This window comes from Salvelinus fontinalis, chromosome 6 (assembly GCF_029448725.1).
Source record: "Salvelinus fontinalis isolate EN_2023a chromosome 6, ASM2944872v1, whole genome shotgun sequence".
Taxonomy (NCBI): domain Eukaryota; kingdom Metazoa; phylum Chordata; class Actinopteri; order Salmoniformes; family Salmonidae; genus Salvelinus; species Salvelinus fontinalis.
Window position 1 is genome coordinate 15,306,962 of NC_074670.1, and position 19,740 is coordinate 15,326,701.

Genomic DNA, 19,740 nt, shown 5'->3' on the forward strand with positions numbered 1-19,740 from the left:
TCTCCACTTCCCCCTCTCTCCACTTCCCCCTCTCTCCTCTCCCCCCTCTCTCCACTTCCCCCTCTCTCCTCTTCCTCCTCTCTCCTCTTCCTCCTCTCTCCTCTTCCCCCTCTCTCCTCTTCCCCCTCTCTCCACTTCCCCCTCTCTCCACTTCCCCCTCTCTCCACTTCCCCCTCTCTCCACTTCCCCCTCTCTCCACTTCCCCCTCTCTCCACTTCCCCCTCTCTCCACTTCCCCCTCTCTCCACTTCCCCCTCTCTCCACTTCCCCCTCTCTCCACTTCCCCCTCTCTCCACTTCCCCCTCTCTCCACTTCCCCCTCTCTCCACTTCCCCCTCTCTCCACTTCCCCCTCTCTCCACTTCCCCCTCCCTCCTCTCTCCTCTTCCCTCTCTCCTCTTCCCCCTCTCTCCTCTTCCCCCTCCCTCCTCTCTCCTCTTCCCTCTCTCCTCTTCCCCCTCTCTCCTCTTCCCCCTCCCTCCTCTCTCCTCTTCCTCCTCCCTCCTCTACCTCATCGCCCCTCTCTCCTCTTCCTCCTCCCTCCTCTCTCATCGCCCCTCTCTCCTCTTCCTCCTCTCTCCTCTTCCTCCTCTCTCCTCTTCACCCTCTCTCCTCTTCCCCCTCTCTCCTCTCTCCCCTCTCTCCTCTCTCCCCTCTCTCCTCTTCCCCCTCTCTCCTCTTCCCCCTCTCTCCTCTTCCCCCTCTCTCCTCTTCCCCCTCTCTCCTCTTCCCCCTCTCCTCTCTCCTCTTCCCCCTCTCTCCTCTCCCCCCTCTCTCCACTTCCCCCTCTCTCCTCTTCCCCCTCTCTCCTCTTCCCCCTCTCTCCTCTTCCCCCTCTCTCCTCTTCCCCCTCTCTCCTCTTCCCCCTCTCTCCTCTCCCCCCTCTCTCCTCTTCCCCCTCTCTCCACTTCCCCCTCTCTCCACTTCCCCCTCTCTCCACTTCCCCCTCCCTCCTCTTCCCCCTCTCTCCTCTCCCCCCTCTCTCCTCTCCCCCCTCTCTCCTCTCCCCCCTCTCTCCTCTTCCTCCTCTCTCCTCTTCCCCCTCTCTCCTCTTCCCCCTCTCTCCACTTCCCCCTCTCTCCACTTCCCCCTCTCTCCACTTCCCCCTCTCTCCACTTCCCCCTCTCTCCACTTCCCCCTCTCTCCACTTCCCCCTCTCTCCACTTCCCCCTCTCTCCACTTCCCCCTCTCTCCACTTCCCCCTCTCTCCACTTCCCCCTCTCTCCTCTCTCCTCTTCCCCCTCTCTCCTCTTCCCCCTCCCTCCTCTATCTCCTCTTCCCTCTCTCCTCTTCCACCTCTCTCCTCTCTCCTCTTCCCTCTCTCCTCTTCCCCCTCCCTCCTCTCTCCTCTTCCCCCTCCCTCCTCTCTCCTCTTCCTCCTCCCTCCTCTATCTCATCGCCCCTCTCTCCTCTTCCTCCTCCCTCCTCTCTCCTCTTCCCCCTCCCCCCTCTCTCCTCTTCCCGCTCTCTCCTTCTCAGAAGAAGTCCTTGGAGGCAGCCTCCACAAAGTTGGGTGCGGCCATGAGGATGGTGATGGTACAGATGATGTTGAACACACTGAACCCCACCAGACACAGACGGTCGATGACCGCCGCTGCAAACTGCCACTTCTCCGCCACGCTCACCCTGCGGTCCTGCTCACGGAAACGATTGGCCAGGAACTGAACCTCCTCCAGCAGGGCCTGAAGCTGGGCCTCCACTACCCCAGCCTGGAACACCCCGGCCTGGGCATGGCATGTACCTGCTCCGACTGCTCCAGCCCCATCCTCCACACAGCTGGAGCCTGAGGGGTCAGGGTCCAGAGATGTGGGGGGTTGTGGAGGGGGGCTGCCGGACATTGTGGAGGAGGGTGGGTGGTGGTGGAGGATTGGGTTGTCAGAACCCCTTCCTCCTCTTCCTCCTCTCCAGGTGACAGCAGGGTCTGGTTCAAGAGGACTCTGGAAGCCAATGTAGGGCCGGTGTCCATTGGGCTGAGGGTGGGGGGTGGAGGGGAGATTGGGGTTAGGGTGGATATTAGGCTGGAGGATTGGGTTGGATGGTGGGTGTGGTAGGGGCTGGCTGAGCTGGCTTAGACTGGCCTGCAGAGAGGTGAGGCTCTGGGGGAGGGTGGAGGGGGCTGGGGTGGTGGTGGTGGTAGGGGGAGAGAAGCAGGTCTTGGTCTGGGGGTTGGAGGGGCTGTGGTGGGGTGTGAGCTCACCCCACTCTCCTGGACGCTTCATCCTCAGAAACCAGGGAACCCACTGGAGTAGAACCAACTCAACCTGAGAGACACACAGAGAGAGAGAGTAGGCAAGAGGACCCAGAGACCCATTGTGGCAGAAGAAACAGAGATAGGGAGAGGACACACACACATAGATAAGAGGAACCAGGGAATGTACTGCAGCAGAACAAACTGCACCTGATAGAAAAGGACAAACTGCACCTGATAGAAAAGGACAAACTGCACCTGATAGAAAAGGACAAACTGCACCTGATAGAAAAGGACAAACTGCACCTGATAGAAAAGGACAAACTGCACCTGATAGAAAAAGACAAACTGCACCTGATAGAAAAGGACAAACTGCACCTGATAGAAAAGGACAAACTGCACCTGATAGAAAAGGACAAACTGCACCTGATAGAAAAAGACAAACTGCACTTGATAGAAAAGGACAGGACGCACACAAGGTCCAGACATTCACATATATGAGAGAAACTCACACAGACAGTCACAGACACACTTCAGAATCAGTAGACAGACAGAGAGACTCACCCATTGAGGCATGTCTCCACTGTTGGGGTCGTGGTGATGGTACTGAAGTACAACTACAGTCGCCACCACTGACATCCCCACGGTAACCATGGTACTCACAAAATACTGACCTAGGATGGAGACACAGTATTATACACACTGTAATAGAATAGGTTCCTTAGATTAGGTCTTAGGAGCATGATTAGACACTACCACTACCACTTCCACACTCCATCCCCAGGGGGCAGCACCAACAGGGTCAGGGCTGCACTCTGCCAGGAAGCCTTCATAAGTCCACAGGTGCGAGCAATCAGGAGTGGCTTCAGGACAAGTCTCTGAATGTCCTTGAGTGGCCCAGCCAAAGCCCGGACTTGAACCCGATCGAACATCTCTGAAGAGACCTGAAAATAGCTGTGCAGCGACGCTCCCAATCCAACCTGACAGAGGTTGAGAGGATCTGCAGAGAAGAATGGGAGAAACTCCCCAAATACAGCTGTGCCAAGCTTGTAGCGTCATACCCAAGACTCAATTCTGTAATCGCTGCCAAAGGTGCTCCAACAAAGTACTGAGGAAAGGACCTGAATACTTATGTAAATTTGATATTTATAATTTAGCAAACATTTCTAAAAACCTGTTTTTGCTTTGTCATTATGGGATATTGTGTGTAAATTGATGAGGGGGAAAAAACTATTTCATACATTTTATAATAAGGCTGTAACCTAACAAAATGTGGAAAAGTTCAAGGGGTCTAAATACTTTCCGAAGTCACTGTATATATTAGCAGGCTAGTTAAATGCGTAAAAATACCGCACATACACACACACAGTTACTGACCTATCAGTGGTATGGAGTCTGAGGTAGCTGGCATAATCTCAGCCACCAGCAACATGAAGACAGTCAGAGAGAGAAGAATTGTTATGCCTGGAGAGAGAGATGGGGGAAAGGATATTATTACACTGGGAAAAACAGCAATACTTGTGTGTAATACAATTCTCCATCTCTCTGCCAACTCACCCCACCCATCCTTCTCTCCCTCTATCACTGTCCCTCTTCTCTCCCTCTATCACTGTCCCTCACCTCCCCGCCCCCTTCTCTCCCTCTATCACTGTCCCTTACCTCCCCACCCCCTTCTCTCCCTCTATCACTGTCCCTTACCTCCCCACCCCCCTTCTCTCCCTCTATCACTGTCCCTCACCTCCCCGCCCCCTTCTCTCCCTCTATCACTGTCCCTCACCTCCCCGCCCCTCTTCTCTCCCTCTATCACTGTCCCTTACCTCCCCGCCCCTCTTCTATCCCTCTATCACTGTCCCTTACCTCCCCGCCCCTCTTCTCTCCCTCTATCACTGTCCCTTACCTCCCCGCCCCTCTTCTATCCCTCTATCACTGTCCCTCACCTCCCCACCCCTCTTCTCTCCCTCTATCACTGTCCCTTACCTCCCCACCCCCTTCTATCCCTCTATCACTGTCCCTTACCTCCCCACCCCCTTCTCTCCCTCTATCACTGTCCCTTACCTCCCCACCCCCTTCTCTCCCTCTATCACTGTCCCTTACCTCCCCACCCCCTTCTCTCCCTCTATCACTGTCCCTCACCTCCCCACCCCTCTTCTCTCCCTCTATCACTGTCCCTTACCTCCCCACCCCCTTCTCTCCCTCTATCACTGTCCCTCACCTCCCCGCCCCCTTCTCTCCCTCTATCACTGTCCCTTACCTCCCCGCCCCTCTTCTCTTCCTCTATCACTGTCCCTCACCTCCCCGCCCCCTTCTCTCCCTCTATCACTGTCCCTCACCTCCCCGCCCCTCTTCTCTCCCTCTATCACTGTCCCTCTTCTCTCCCTCTATCACTGTCCCTTACCTCCCCGCCCCCTTCTCTCCCTCTATCACTGTCCCTTACCTCCCCGCCCCCTTCTCTCTATCACTGTCCCTCACCTCCCCGCCCCTCTTCTCTCCCTCTATCACTGTCCCTCTTCTCTCCCTCTATCACTGTCCCTTACCTCCCCACCCCCTTCTCTCCCTCTATCACTGTCCCTCACCTCCCCGCCCCCTTCTCTCCCTCTATCACTGTCCCTTACCTCCCCGCCCCTCTTCTCTCCCTCTATCACTGTCCCTTACCTCCCCGCCCCTCTTCTCTCCCTCTATCACTTTCCCTTACCTCCCCGCCCCTCTTCTCTCCCTCTATCACTGTCCCTTACCTCCCCGCCCCCCTTCTCTCCCTCTATCACTGTCCCTCACCTCCCCGCCCCCTTCTCTCCCTCTATCACTGTCCCTTACCTCCCCGCCCCCTTCTCTCCCTCTATCACTGTCCCTCACCTCCCCACTTCTCTTCTCTTCCTCTATCACTGTCCCTCACCTCCCCGCCCCTCTTCTCTCCCTCTATCACTGTCCCTTACCTCCCCGCCCCCTTCTCTCCCTCTATCACTGTCCCTTACCTCCCCGCCCCCTTCTATCCCTCTATCACTGTCCCTCACCTCCCCACCCCTCTTCTCTCCCTCTATCACTGTCCCTCACCTCCCCGCCCCCTTCTCTCCCTCTATCACTGTCCCTCTTCTCTCCCAATATCACTGTCCCTCACCTCCCCGCCCCTCTTCTATCCCTCTATCACTGTCCCTTACCTCCCCGCCCCCTTCTATCCCTCTATCACTGTCCCTCACCTCCCCGCCCCTTTCTCTCCCTCTATCACTGTCCCTCTTCTCTCCCTCTATCACTGTCCCTCACCTCCCCGCCCCTCTTCTCTTCCTCTATCACTGTCCCTCACCTCCCCACCCCTCTTCTCTCCCTCTATCACTGTCCCTTACCTCCCCGCCCCCTTCTCTCCCTCTATCACTGTCCCTCACCTCCCCACCCCTCTTCTCTTCCTCTATCACTGTCCCTTACCTCCCCGCCCCCTTCTCTCCCTCTATCACTGTCCCTCACCTCCCCACCCCTCTTCTCTTCCTCTATCACTGTCCCTCACCTCCCCGCCCCTCTTCTCTTCCTCTATCACTGTCCCTCACCTCCCCACCCCTCTTCTCTCCCTCTATCACTGTCCCTTACCTCCCCGCCCCTCTTCTCTCCCTCTATCACTGTCCCTTACCTCCCCGCCCCTCTTCTCTCCCTCTATCACTGTCCCTCACCTCCCCGCCCCTCTTCTCTTCCTCTATCACTGTCCCTTACCTCCCCGCCCCCTTCTCTCCCTCTATCACTGTCCCTTACCTCCCCGCCCCCCTTCTATCCCTCTATCACTGTCCCTTACCTCCCCGCCCCCTTCTCTCCCTCTATCACTGTCCCTCACCTCCCCGCCCCCCTTCTATCCCTCTATCACTGTCCCTCACCTCCCCGCCCCCTTCTCTCCCTCTATCACTGTCCCTCACCTCCCCGCCCCCTTCTCTCCCTCTATCACTGTCCCTCACCTCCCCGCCCCCTTCTCTCCCTCTATCACTGTCCCTCACCTCCCCGCCCCCTTCTCTCCCTCTATCACTGTCCCTCACCTCCCCGCCCCCTTCTCTCCCTCTATCACTGTCCCTCACCTCCCCGCCCCCCTCTCTCCCTCTATCACTGTCCCTTACCTCCCCGCCCCCCTTCTCTCCCTCTATCACTGTCCCTTACCTCCCCGCCCCCCTTCTCTTCCTCTATCACTGTCCCTTACCTCCCCGCCCCCCTTCTCTTCCTCTATCACTGTCCCTCACCTCCCCGCCCCCTTCTCTCCCTCTATCACTGTCCCTCACCTCCCCGCCCCCTTCTCTCCCTCTATCACTGTCCCTTACCTCCCCGCCCCCCTTCTCTTCCTCTATCACTGTCCCTTACCTCCCCGCCCCCCTTCTCTCCCTCTATCACTGTCCCTTACCTCCCCGCCCCCCTTCTCTTCCTCTATCACTGTCCCTCACCTCCCCGCCCCCTTCTCTCCCTCTATCACTGTCCCCCTTCTCTCCCTCTATCACTGTCCCTTACCTCCCCGCCCCTCTTCTCTCCCTCTATCACTGTCCCTCACCTCCCCGCCCCCTTCTCTCCCTCTATCACTGTCCCTTACCTCCCCGCCCCCTTCTCTCCCTCCATCACTGTCCCTTACCTCCCCGCCCCCCTTCTCTTCCTGTATCACTGTCCCTTACCTCCCCGCCCCCCTTCTCTTCCTCTATCACTGTCCCTTACCTCCCCGCCCCCCTTCTCTCCCTCTATCACTGTCCCTTACCTCCCCGCCCCCTTCTATCCCTCTATCACTGTCCCTTACCTCCCCGCCCCCCTTCTCTCCCTCTATCACTGTCCCTTACCTCCCCGCCCCCTTCTATCCCTCTATCACTGTCCCTTACCTCCCCGCCCCCCTTCTCTCCCTCTATCACTGTCCCTCACCTCCCCACCCCCTTCTCTCCCTCTATCACTGTCCCTCTTCTCTCCCTCTATCACTGTCCCTTACCTCCCCACCCCCCTTCTCTCCCTCTATCACTGTCCCTTACCTCCCCGCCCCCTTCTCTCCCTCTATCACTGTCCCTTACCTCCCCGCCCCCTTCTCTCCCTCTATCACTGTCCCTCACCTCCCCGCCCCCTTCTATCCCTCTATCACTGTCCCTCTTCTCTCCCTCTATCACTGTCCCTCACGTCCCCGCCCCCTTCTCTCCCTCTTTCACTGTCCCTTACCTCCCCGCCCCCTTCTCTCCCTCTATCACTGTCCCCCTTCTCTCCCTCTTTCACTGTCCCTTACCTCCCCGCCCCCTTCTCTCCCTCTATCACTGTCCCTCTTCTCTCCCTCTATCACTGTCCCTCACCTCCCCGCCCCCTTCTCTCCCTCTATCACTGTCCCTTACCTCCCCGCCCCCTTCTCTCCCTCTATCACTGTCCCTCTTCTCTCCCTCTATCACTGTCCCTCACGTCCCCGCCCCCTTCTCTCCCTCTATCACTGTCCCCCTTCTCTCCCTCTATCACTGTCCCTCACCTCCCCGCCCCCTTCTATCCCTCTATCACTGTCCCTTACCTCCCCACCCCCTTCTCTCCCTCTATCACTGTCCCTTACCTCCCCACCCCCCTTCTCTCCCTCTATCACTGTCCCTCACCTCCCCGCCCCCTTCTCTCCCTCTATCACTGTCCCTCTTCTCTCCCTCTATCACTGTCCCTTACCTCCCCGCCCCCTTCTCTCCCTCTATCACTGTCCCCCTTCTCTCCCTCTATCACTGTCCCTTACCTCCCCGCCCCTCTTCTCTCCCTCTATCACTGTCCCCCTTCTCTCCCTCTATCACTGTCCCTTACCTCCCCGCCCCTCTTCTCTCCCTCTATCACTGTCCCTCACCTCCCCGCCCCCTTCTCTCCCTCTATCACTGTCCCTCACCTCCCCGCCCCCTTCTCTCCCTCTATCACTGTCCCTCACCTCCCCGCCCCCTTCTCTCCCTCTATCACTGTCCCTCACCTCCCCACCCCTCTTCTCTTCCTCTATCACTGTCCCTCACCTCCCCGCCCCTCTTCTCTCCCTCTATCACTGTCCCTCACCTCCCCGCCCCCTTCTCTCCCTCTATCACTGTCCCTCACCTCCCCGCCCCTCTTCTCTCCCTCTATCACTGTCCCTCACCTCCCCGCCCCTCTTCTCTCCCTCTATCACTGTCCCTCACCTCCCCGCCCCCTTCTCTTCCTCTATCACTGTCCCTTACCTCCCCGCCCCCCTCTCTCCCTCTATCACTGTCCCTCACCTCCCCGCCCCTCTTCTCTCCCTCTATCACTGTCCCTTACCTCCCCGCCCCCCTTCTCTCCCTCTATCACTGTCCCTCACCTCCCCGCCCCTCTTCTCTCCCTCTATCACTGTCCCTTACCTCCCCGCCCCCCTTCTCTCCCTCTATCACTGTCCCTTACCTCCCCGCCCCCCTTCTCTCCCTCTATCACTGTCCCTTACCTCCCCGCCCCTCTTCTCTCCCTCTATCACTGTCCCTCACCTCCCCGCCCCCCTTCTCTCCCTCTATCACTGTCCCTCACCTCCCCGCCCCTCTTCTATCCCTCTATCACTGTCCCTTACCTCCCCGCCCCCCTTCTCTCCCTCTATCACTGTCCCTCACCTCCCCGCCCCTCTTCTCTCCCTCTATCACTGTCCCTTACCTCCCCGCCCCCCTTCTCTCCCTCTATCACTGTCCCTTACCTCCCCGCCCCCCTTCTCTCCCTCTATCACTGTCCCTTACCTCCCCGCCCCTCTTCTCTCCCTCTATCACTGTCCCTCACCTCCCCGCCCCCCTTCTCTCCCTCTATCACTGTCCCTCACCTCCCCGCCCCTCTTCTATCCCTCTATCACTGTCCCTTACCTCCCCGCCCCCCTTCTCTCCCTCTATCACTGTCCCTTACCTCCCCGCCCCCTTCTCTCCCTCTATCACTGTCCCTCACCTCCCCGCCCCCTTCTCTCCCTCTATCACTGTCCCTCACCTCCCCGCCCCCTTCTATCCCTCTATCACTGTCCCTCTTCTCTCCCTCTATCACTGTCCCTCACCTCCCCGCCCCCTTCTCTCCCTCTATCACTGTCCCCCTTCTCTCCCTCTATCACTGTCCCTCACCTCCCCGCCCCCTTCTCTCCCTCTATCACTGTCCCTCACCTCCCCGCCCCCTTCTCTCCCTCTATCACTGTCCCCCTTCTCTCCCTCTATCACTGTCCCTCACCTCCCCGCCCCCTTCTCTCCCTCTATCACTGTCCCTCACCTCCCCACCCCTCTTCTCTTCCTCTATCACTGTCCCTCACCTCCCCACCCCTCTTCTCTCCCTCTATCACTGTCCCTTACCTCCCCACCCCCCTTCTCTCCCTCTATCACTGTCCCTCACCTCCCCGCCCCTCTTCTCTCCCTCTATCACTGTCCCTTACCTCCCCGCCCCCTTCTCTCCCTCTATCACTGTCCCCCTTCTCTCCCTCTATCACTGTCCCTCACCTCCCCGCCCCCTTCTCTCCCTCTATCACTGTCCCTCACCTCCCCGCCCCCTTCTCTCCCTCTATCACTGTCCCTTACCTCCCCACCCCCTTCTCTCCCTCTATCACTGTCCCTCACCTCCCCGCCCCCTTCTCTCCCTCTATCACTGTCCCTCACCTCCCCGCCCCCTTCTATCCCTCTATCACTGTCCCTCTTCTCTCCCTCTATCACTGTCCCTCACCTCCCCGCCCCCTTCTCTCCCTCTATCACTGTCCCCCTTCTCTCCCTCTATCACTGTCCCTCACCTCCCCGCCCCCTTCTCTCCCTCTATCACTGTCCCTCTTCTCTCCCTCTATCACTGTCCCTCACCTCCCCGCCCCCTTCTATCCCTCTATCACTGTCCCTCTTCTCTCCCTCTATCACTGTCCCTCACCTCCCCACCCCCCTTCTCTCCCTCTATCACTGTCCCTCACCTCCCCGCTCCCTTCTCTCCCTCTATCACTGTCCCTTACCTCCCCGCCCCCTTCTCTCCCTCTATCACTGTCCCTCACCTCCCCGCCCCCTTCTCTCCCTCTATCACTGTCCCTCACCTCCCCGCCCCCTTCTATCCCTCTATCACTGTCCCTCACCTCCCCACCCCTCTTCTCTCCCTCTATCACTGTCCCTCACCTCCCCGCCCCCTTCTCTCCCTCTATCACTGTCCCTCACCTCCCCGCCCCCTTCTCTCCCTCTATCACTGTCCCTCACCTCCCCGCCCCCTTCTATCCCTCTATCACTGTCCCTCTTCTCTCCCTCTATCACTGTCCCTCACCTCCCCGCCCCCTTCTCTCCCTCTATCACTGTCCCTCACCTCCCCGCCCCCTTCTCTCCCTCTATCACTGTCCCTCACCTCCCCGCCCCCTTCTCTCCCTCTATCACTGTCCCTTACCTCCCCGCCCCCTTCTCTCCCTCTATCACTGTCCCTCACCTCCCCGCCCCTCTTCTCTCCCTCTATCACTGTCCCTCACCTCCCCGCCCCTCTTCTCTCCCTCTATCACTGTCCCTCACCTCCCCGCCCCTCTTCTCTCCCTCTATCACTGTCCCTTACCTCCCCACCCCCCTTCTCTCCCTCTATCACTGTCCCTCACCTCCCCGCCCCCTTCTCTCCCTCTATCACTGTCCCTCACCTCCCCGCCCCTCTTCTCTCCCTCTATCACTGTCCCTCACCTCCCCGCCCCTCTTCTCTCCCTCTATCACTGTCCCTCACCTCCCCGCCCCTCTTCTCTCCCTCTATCACTGTCCCTTACCTCCCCACCCCCCTTCTCTCCCTCTATCACTGTCCCTCACCTCCCCGCCCCCTTCTCTCCCTCTATCACTGTCCCTTACCTCCCCACCCCTCTTCTCTCCCTCTATCACTGTCCCTTACCTTTCCACCCCCCTTCTCTCCCTCTATCACTGTCGCTCCCCTCCGCTCTCTGTCTTTATGATCGTAAACATTTAATAGAGTTTTTCTTGGAACACTGCAGAATTACTGACACAGAAACAGTAAAAGAGAGAGGTCAGGTATGGAGAAAAGAGAGGAAAGGAGAGAGAGAGTGCCTCAGCCCTCCCCTTTTCACCGCCACATCTCTCCTGTCTCCATCCCCGCTCCCTTTTACCCTCCCTCCCCCTGTCCTCCATCTCCCCCTCTCCCATTTTCCCCCTCTTATCCTCCTCCCCCTCTCCTCACCCAGACCGATCTTCTCCCCCGATCGGGCTGGCAGTATGAACAACAGCAGTGTCAAGGAGGAGATGAGAACACAGGGGACGAGGAGGTTGAGAGCGTAGAACAGAGTTCTCCGCCGTAGGGTCACAACAAAGGTCACATCAGAGTAGGGCTCTGTACAGCACTCATAAAATATCTCATGACGATCACCTGGTACACCTACAAGAGGGGGGAGGAAAGAGGGAGTGAGAGATTAGAAAAGAATATGGAGGAGAGAGATACAAGAGGGATGGAAAAGAAAAGGGAGGGTCAAGGAGGAGGGACAACCTGGGTTGGGGGCAGACAGAGCTCTCTCACCCAGCAGGTCCCACTCTCCATTGGACATGTATCCTGACAGGTCAGCCTCCTGCATCTGGAGGTCCAGCAGCCAGCCGTCAAACGTCCACGAGCCAAACTTCAGCTCACACCGTTGGATGTCAAATGGAAACCAACGCACGTCAACATTACACGCACTGCTGAAAATACCTGGGACAGAGAGGGGGAAGGTGAGAGAGTAGGAGAGAGGGAGTGAGAGAAGGGAGAAGATGAAACAGACACTGAGAGAGAAGTGCATTACCGGTATGTCTATGTGGAACTATGAGTGAATATCCCTAAAATGAGAGAGGGGAAGGTCAGGGAAGAATAAAAGGAGAGAAAGGTTGAGCTGTAGACTTACCTGGAGGTAGGTACTCACAGAATCCACTGGAGTTGACCAGCACATAGCTCTTAAAGGTGGCATCAAACTTATCATGGGCACTGAGAAGGACAAAAAAGAAAGATCAGCAAGATAGATGTGTGTGTGTGTGTGTGTGTGTGTCCGTCCTACACACCTGTTGTACAGTAGTATATCAGGTATCCAGACCTGGTCAGTAGTGAAGCGAAGGGTTTTCACTCCTGGGTACTCTGACTGGTTCCACTGAAGGTAGTGGTCAAACCATTGCTATACAAATCCAGTTAATCAGTCAATCAGTTAATCAATTGTTAAGGTTGCAAGGAGAAACACAAATGCGCGCGCACACACAACCACGAATGGACACACATGCATGGACACACACAACCGTGCATGGACACACACATAAACATGGACACACACAGACATGCAGGGTCATCCTCACCATCTGAAGCCAGGCATTAGTGGTGAGGATCTGGTTTTTCTCATCCTGGAAAAAGATGAAGACAGTTAAATTAGTGTGTGTGTGTGCGTGCGTGCGTGCGTGCTTATATGAATGTGTGTGTAAGAGAACATGGTAGCGTACCACATTCATGACTTGTAAGAGAGTGTAGGAGAATCGGACAGTGAGTGGTAGAGAGTCGTTGGCAACAGGTCTCTCCATACGGTTATATTCCCTCAGTAGCTCCCTCAATAGATTACGCTGGTGGGGACCCTGCTCAGACACTGAGAGAGTGGGAGAGAGAGAGGGCAATGACGAGAGGGGAAAAATAGGAAGACAGAGGAGACAAAATGGACAGTTACAAAGAGACAGCTACATTCCTGCAGACAGAATGGACAGTTACAAAGAGACAGCTACATTCCTGCAGACAGAATGGACAGTTACAAAGAGACAGCTACATTCCTGCAGACAGAATGGACAGTTACAAAGAGACAGCTACATTCCTGCAGACAGAATGGACAGTTACAAAGAGACAGCTACATTCCTGCAGACAGAATGGACAGTTACAAAGAGACAGCTACATTCCTGCAGACAGAATGGGCAGTTACAAAGAGACAGCTACATTCCTGCAGACAGAATGGGCAGTTACAAAGAGACAGCTACATTCCTGCAGACAGAATGGGCAGTTACAAAGAGACAGCTACATTCCTGCAGACAGAATGGACAGTTACAAAGAGACAGCTACATTCCTGCAGACAGAATGGGCAGTTACAAAGAGACAGCTACATTCCTGCAGACAGAATGGACAGTTACAAAGAGACAGCTACATTCCTGCAGACAGAATGGACAGTTACAAAGAGACAGCTACATTCCTGCAGACAGAATGGGCAGTTACAAAGAGACAGCTACATTCCTGCAGACAGAATGGACAGTTACAACGAGACAGCTACATTCCTGCAGACAGAATGGGCAGTTACAAAGAGACAGCTACATTCCTGCAGACAGAATGGACAGTTACAAAGAGACAGCTACATTCCTGCAGACAGAAGGAAAATGAGAGAGAAATATATAGAAAACATTCAAGAAGACAGAAGGAAAATGAGAAAGAAATATATAGAAAAGGAGGAAAGTGAAAGATATGAAAGCACTGATAGATGAAGAATATCTAAAACGGGGAAGAGATGAGCTGTAGGAGAAGAAAATGTGAATCCAGAAGCGAGTGAGAATAATAAAAACATGATGAGAAGAAATACACAAAAAAAAGAAGAGATCATCTGAATGGAACGGTTTCAAATCGTTTTAAACAAAGCTGCTTTGAAAACAAGAACAGAGATTTATAGATGACTGGAGGAGGCAGGGGGCGTGGGCGGGGACGTGAAAGAGGAGAATCAAGAGGAGAGAGTGAAGAGAGGGAGAAATAGGAGAATTAAGTGGAGAGAGAGTGAAGAGAGGGAGAAAGTATCCAGACAGGCCCGTTAATTGTTAAGTGACTCGATCAGTAACTGACAAGAGTCTTTTCTGTGGCCGTTAAAACGTCTGCTTGAGTCCTTCAAATAGCAACACATTAAACACTAACACACTCCACTCAGACAGACAGACAGACAGACAGACAGGCAGACAGACAGGAGGACAGGAGGACCAGGAACCTCACTTCTAGCAGCTCCATCGTGGACTGACTTCACTCATTCGTGTTTCACAACTGTATCAGACTTAATGTATCTGTGCAGTTGATGAAATTCGGTAGCAATGTCTAACAAGAGATTGTAGGCCCACATACAGTACAGTATACAGTGCATTTGGAAAGTATTCAGACCCCTTGACTTTTCCACATTTTGTCATGTTACAGCCTTATTCTAAAATTGATTAAATATTTTTTCCCCCTAATAAAGCCATACACAACTCCCAATAATGACAAAGCAAAAACAGGCAAAAAAAAAGGTTGGAAATTTCACGTTTACAAAAGTTTTCAGACCCTTTACTCAGCACTTTGTTGGAGCACCTTTGGCAGCGATTACAGCCTCTATTCTTCTTGGATATGACACTACAAGCTTGGCACACCTGTATTTGGGGAGTTTCTGCAGATCCTCTCAAACTCTGTCAGGTTGGATGGGGAGCATCGCAGCACAGCTATTTTCTGGTCTCTCCAGAGATGTTCGATCAAGTTCAAGTCCGGGCTCAGGCTGGGCCACTCAAGAACATTCAGAGACTTGTCCTGAAGCCACTCCTGCATTGTCTTTGCTCTGTGCTTATGGTTGTTGTCCTGTTGGAAGGTCTTTGCCGCAGTCTGAGGTCCTGAGCACTCTGGAGCAGGTTTTCATCAAGGATCTCTCTGTACATTGCTCTGTTCATCTTTCCCTCCATTCTGACTAGTCTCTCAGTCCCTGCCGCTGAAAAACATCCCCATTGCATGATGCCGCCACCCCCATGCTTCACCGTAGGGATGGTGTCAGGTTTCCTCCAGACATGACACTTGGCATTCAGGCCAAACAATTCAATCTTGGTTTCATCAGACCAGAGAATATTGTTTCTCATGTTCTGAGAGTTCTTTAGGTGCCTTTTGGCAAACTCCAAGTGGGCTGTCATGTACCTTTTACTGAGGAGTGGCTTCAGTCCGGCCACTCTACCATAAAGGCCTGATTGGTGGAGTGCTGCAGAGATGGTTGTCCTTCTGGAAGGTTCTCCCATCTCCACATAGGGACTTTGGAGCTTTGTCAGAGTGACCATCAGATTCTTGGTCACCTCCCTGACCAAGGCTCTTCTCCCCCGATTGCTCATTTTGGCCGGGTGGCCAACTCTAGGAAGAGTCTTGGTGATTCCAAACTTCTTCCATTTAAGAATGATGGAGGCCACTGTGCTCTTGGGGACCTTCAATGCTGCAGAAATGTTTTGGTACCCTTCCCCAGATCTGTGCCTCAACACAATCCTCTCAGAGCTCTATGGACAATAACTTTGACCTCATGGCTTGGTTTTTGCTCTGACATGCACTGTCAACTGTATGACCTTATATAGACAGGTGTGTGCCTTTACAAATCATGTCCAATCAATTGCATTTACTACAGGTGGACTCCAATAAAGTTGTAGAAACATCTCAAGTATGATCAATGGAAACAGGATGCACCTGAGCTCACCTGAGTCTCATAGCAAAGGGTCTGAATACTTATGGAAATGTTTTATACATTTGCGAAAACTGTTTTTGCTTTGTCATCATGGGATATTGTTTTTTGCAGATTGAGTATTTTTATTTATTTAATCCATTTTCGAATAAGCCTGTAACGTAACAAAATGTGGAAATAGCCAAGGGGTCTGAATACTTTCTGAAGGCACTGTATGTTCTCAAAAGTATTGACTATTAGCTTTTGATGTGCTCCCCATTATGAGCTTTACATGGGGCATGGAGATGCCCATATCAATATACATTTAGCCATCTAAGACACTGCTGCTGGTGCAGAGAGGAACAGATCAACCCACACGGATGAAAACAGACAGGAGGGTTGGGTTCTACAACTGTGATGAACAGCATCCTAACCTGTAAGCTCTGTGATCATTCCTCTCCCTTGTCTCTCTTTATTCCTGCTTCTCTTCTCTCCTCCCTCTCTGTTCCTCTCCCTTGTCTCTCTTTATTCCTGCTCCTCTTCTCTCCTCCCCCTCTGTTCCTCTCCCTCTCATCTCTTCTCTCTCTGTTCCTCTCCCTCTCCTCTCTTCTCTCTCTGTTCCTCTCCCTCTCCTCTCTTCTCTCTCTGTTCCTCTCCCTCTCCTCTCTTCTCTCTCTGTTCCTCTCCCTCTCCTCTCTTCTCTCTCTGTTCCTCTCCCTCTCCTCTTCTCTCCTCCCTCTCTGTCTGTTCCTCTCCCTCTCCTCTCTTCTCTCCTCCCTCTCTGTCTGTTCCTCTCCCTCTCCTCTCTTCTCTCCTCCCTCTCTGTTCCTCTCCCTCTCCTCTCTTCTCTCTCTGCTATACAGCTGGAACTGTGCGGTTGAGTTATCTCATATATCAATGGCCGTGCACCCAGACATACAAACTCTGTGTCACTGTCTATAGAAAGTTGTGTAAATTCACTGTCACTGCAGTGACACTATGCATACAGTGATCTCTCTCTCTCACACACACACACACACACACACACACACACACACACACACACACACACACACACACACACACACACACACACACACACACACACACACACACACACACACACACACACACACACTGTATGTTCACGGACAGACACATACCTGCTGACACAGACACACAAACACACACAACAAATACACACACATACACACAAACACAAACACACACAGAGAGGGAATGAAAGTCACTCACCGTGGAGCAGAGCTGAGAGTCCAAACAGACAGATAGCCACAGACTGCCTCATGTTGCACCACTGAATATAGAGAGCAGAGAAAGAGATGGGGAACAACAGAGACAGAGAGAGGCAAGGTAGCGTGGAATACAGAGGGAGGGAGGACAAGTCAGGAGCAAGTCGGGCAGCAACAGACGGAGGGAGGGGATGAGGAGGAGGAGGAGGAGGAGAGGGGAGAGAGAGAGAAACAAGGAGAGTGGAGCAGGGAGGGAGGTTTGGGTGGTAGAGAGGAAGAGAAGCTGGCAGAAACAGAGGGAGAGGGGAAGAGGCAGCAGAGTGGTAGCCAGGAAGTGGCAGAAACAGAGGAAGAGGGGAAGAGGCAGCAGAGTGGTAGCCAGGCAGTGTCAGAAACAGAGGGAGAGGGGAAGAGAGGGGAAGAGGCAGCAGAGTGGTAGCCAGGCAGTGTCAGAAACAGAGGGAGAGGGGAAGAGAGGGGAAGAGGCAGCAGAGTGGTAGCCAGGCAGTGTCAGAAACAGAGGAAGAGGGGAAGAGAGGGGAAGAGGCAGCAGAGTGGTAGCCAGGCAGTGTCAGAAACAGAGGGAGAGGGGAAGAGAGGGGAAGAGGCAGCAGAGTGGTAGCCAGGCAGTGTCAGAAACAGAGAGAGAGGGGAAGAGGCAGCAGAGTGGTAGCCAGGCAGTGTCAGAAACAGAGAGAGAGGGGAAGAGGCAGCAGAGTGGTAGCCAGGCAGTGTCAGAAACAGAGGGAGAGGGGAAGAGAGGGGAAGAGGCAGCAGAGTGGTAGCCAGGCAGTGTCAGAAACAGAGGAAGAGGGGAAGAGAGGGGAAGAGGCAGCAGAGTGGTAGCCAGGCAGTGGCAGAAACAGAGAGAGAGGGGAAGAGGCAGCAGAGTGGTAGCCAGGAAGTGTCAGAAACAGAGGGAGAGGGGAAGAGAGGGGAAGAGGCAGCAGAGTGGTAGCCAGGCAGTGGCAGAAACAGAGGAAGAGGGGAAGAGAGGGGAAGAGGCAGCAGAGTGGTAGCCAGGCAGTGTCAGAAACAGAGGGAGAGGGGAAGAGAGGGGAAGAGGCAGCAGAGTGGTAGCCAGGCAGTGTCAGAAACAGAGAGAGAGGGGAAGAGGCAGCAGAGTGGTAGCCAGGCAGTGTCAGAAACAGAGGGAGAGGGGAAGAGGCAGCAGAGTGGTAGCCAGGCAGTGTCAGAAACAGAGGGAGAGGGGAAGAGGCAGCAGAGTGGTAGCCAGGCAGTGTCAGAAACAGAGAGAGAGGGGAAGAGGCAGCAGAGTGGTAGCCAGGCAGTGTCAGAAACAGAGGGAGAGGGGAAGAGGCAGCAGAGTGGTAGCCAGGCAGTGTCAGAAACAGAGGGAGAGGGGAAGAGAGGGGAAGAGGCAGCAGAGTGGTAGCCAGGCAGTGTCAGAAACAGAGGGAGAGGGGAAGAGGCAGCAGAGTGGTAGCCAGGCAGTGTCAGAAACAGAGGGAGAGGGGAAGAGGCAGCAGAGTGGTAGCCAGGCAGTGTCAGAAACAGAGGGAGAGGGGAAGAGAGGGGAAGAGGCAGCAGAGTGGTAGCCAGGCAGTGGCAGAAACAGAGAGAGAGGGGAAGAGAGGGGAAGAGGCAGCAGAGTGGTAGCCAGGAAGTGGCAGAAACAGAGGGAGAGGGGAAGAGGCAGCAGAGTGGTAGCCAGGAAGTGTCAGAAACAGAGGAAGAGGGGAAGAGAGGGGAAGAGGCAGCAGAGTGGTAGCCAGGCAGTGGCAGAAACAGAGAGAGAGGGGAAGAGGCAGCAGAGTGGTAGCCAGGAAGTGTCAGAAACAGAGGGAGAGGGGAAGAGAGGGGAAGAGGCAGCAGAGTGGTAGCCAGGCAGTGGCAGAAACAGAGGAAGAGGGGAAGAGAGGGGAAGAGGCAGCAGAGTGGTAGCCAGGCAGTGTCAGAAACAGAGGGAGAGGGGAAGAGAGGGGAAGAGGCAGCAGAGTGGTAGCCAGGAAGTGGCAGAAACAGAGGGAGAGGGGAAGAGAGGGGAAGAGGCAGCAGAGTGGTAGCCAGGCAGTGTCAGAAACAGAGGGAGAGGGGAAGAGGCAGCAGAGTGGTAGCCAGGCAGTGTCAGAAACAGAGGGAGAGGGGAAGAGGCAGCAGAGTGGTAGCCAGGAAGTGTCAGAAACAGAGGAAGAGGGGAAGAGAGGGGAAGAGGCAGCAGAGTGGTAGCCAGGAAGTGTCAGAAACAGAGGAAGAGGGGAAGAGGCAGCAGAGTGGTAGCCAGGCAGTGTCAGAAACAGAGGGAGAGGGGAAGAGAGGGGAAGAGGCAGCAGAGTGGTAGCCAGGCAGTGTCAGAAACAGAGGGAGAGGGGAAGAGAGGGGAAGAGGCAGCAGAGTGGTAGCCAGGCAGTGTCAGAAACAGAGAGAGAGGGGAAGAGGCAGCAGAGTGGTAGCCAGGCAGTGTCAGAAACAGAGGGAGAGGGGAAGAGAGGGGAAGAGGCAGCAGAGTGGTAGCCAGGCAGTGGCAGAAACAGAGGGAGAGGGGAAGAGGCAGCAGAGTGGTAGCCAGGCAGTGTCAGAAACAGAGGGAGAGGGGAAGAGAGGGGAAGAGGCAGCAGAGTGGTAGCCAGGAAGTGTCAGAAACAGAGGAAGAGGGGAAGAGGCAGCAGAGTGGTAGCCAGGCAGTGTCAGAAACAGAGGGAGAGGGGAAGAGAGGGGAAGAGGCAGCAGAGTGGTAGCCAGGCAGTGGCAGAAACAGAGAGAGAGGGGAAGAGGCAGCAGAGTGGTAGCCAGGAAGTGTCAGAAACAGAGGGAGAGGGGAAGAGAGGGGAAGAGGCAGCAGAGTGGTAGCCAGGCAGTGGCAGAAACAGAGGAAGAGGGGAAGAGAGGGGAAGAGGCAGCAGAGTGGTAGCCAGGCAGTGTCAGAAACAGAGGGAGAGGGGAAGAGAGGGGAAGAGGCAGCAGAGTGGTAGCCAGGCAGTGTCAGAAACAGAGAGAGAGGGGAAGAGGCAGCAGAGTGGTAGCCAGGCAGTGTCAGAAACAGAGGGAGAGGGGAAGAG

At 55.0% G+C, this 19,740-nt stretch overlaps 1 protein-coding gene across 1 annotated transcript; it reads right to left on the reverse strand.

Annotated features, from left to right (window-relative positions):
* Positions 1-1,443: 1,443 nt before the first annotated feature.
* Positions 1,444-16,988, reverse strand: LOC129857139 (neuronal acetylcholine receptor subunit alpha-7-like). The gene is made up of 10 exons (XM_055925091.1): positions 16,725-16,988; positions 12,544-12,683; positions 12,403-12,447; positions 12,118-12,227; positions 11,964-12,043; positions 11,606-11,773; positions 11,273-11,467; positions 3,563-3,649; positions 2,750-2,859; positions 1,444-2,258 (listed from the first exon to the last, which is right to left on the reverse strand). The coding sequence occupies exons 1-10, from the start codon at positions 16,774-16,776 to the stop codon at positions 1,473-1,475; spliced, it is 1,773 nt and encodes a 590-aa protein (XP_055781066.1). The 5' UTR covers positions 16,777-16,988; the 3' UTR covers positions 1,444-1,472.
* Between the last annotated feature and the right edge of the window lie 2,752 nt (positions 16,989-19,740).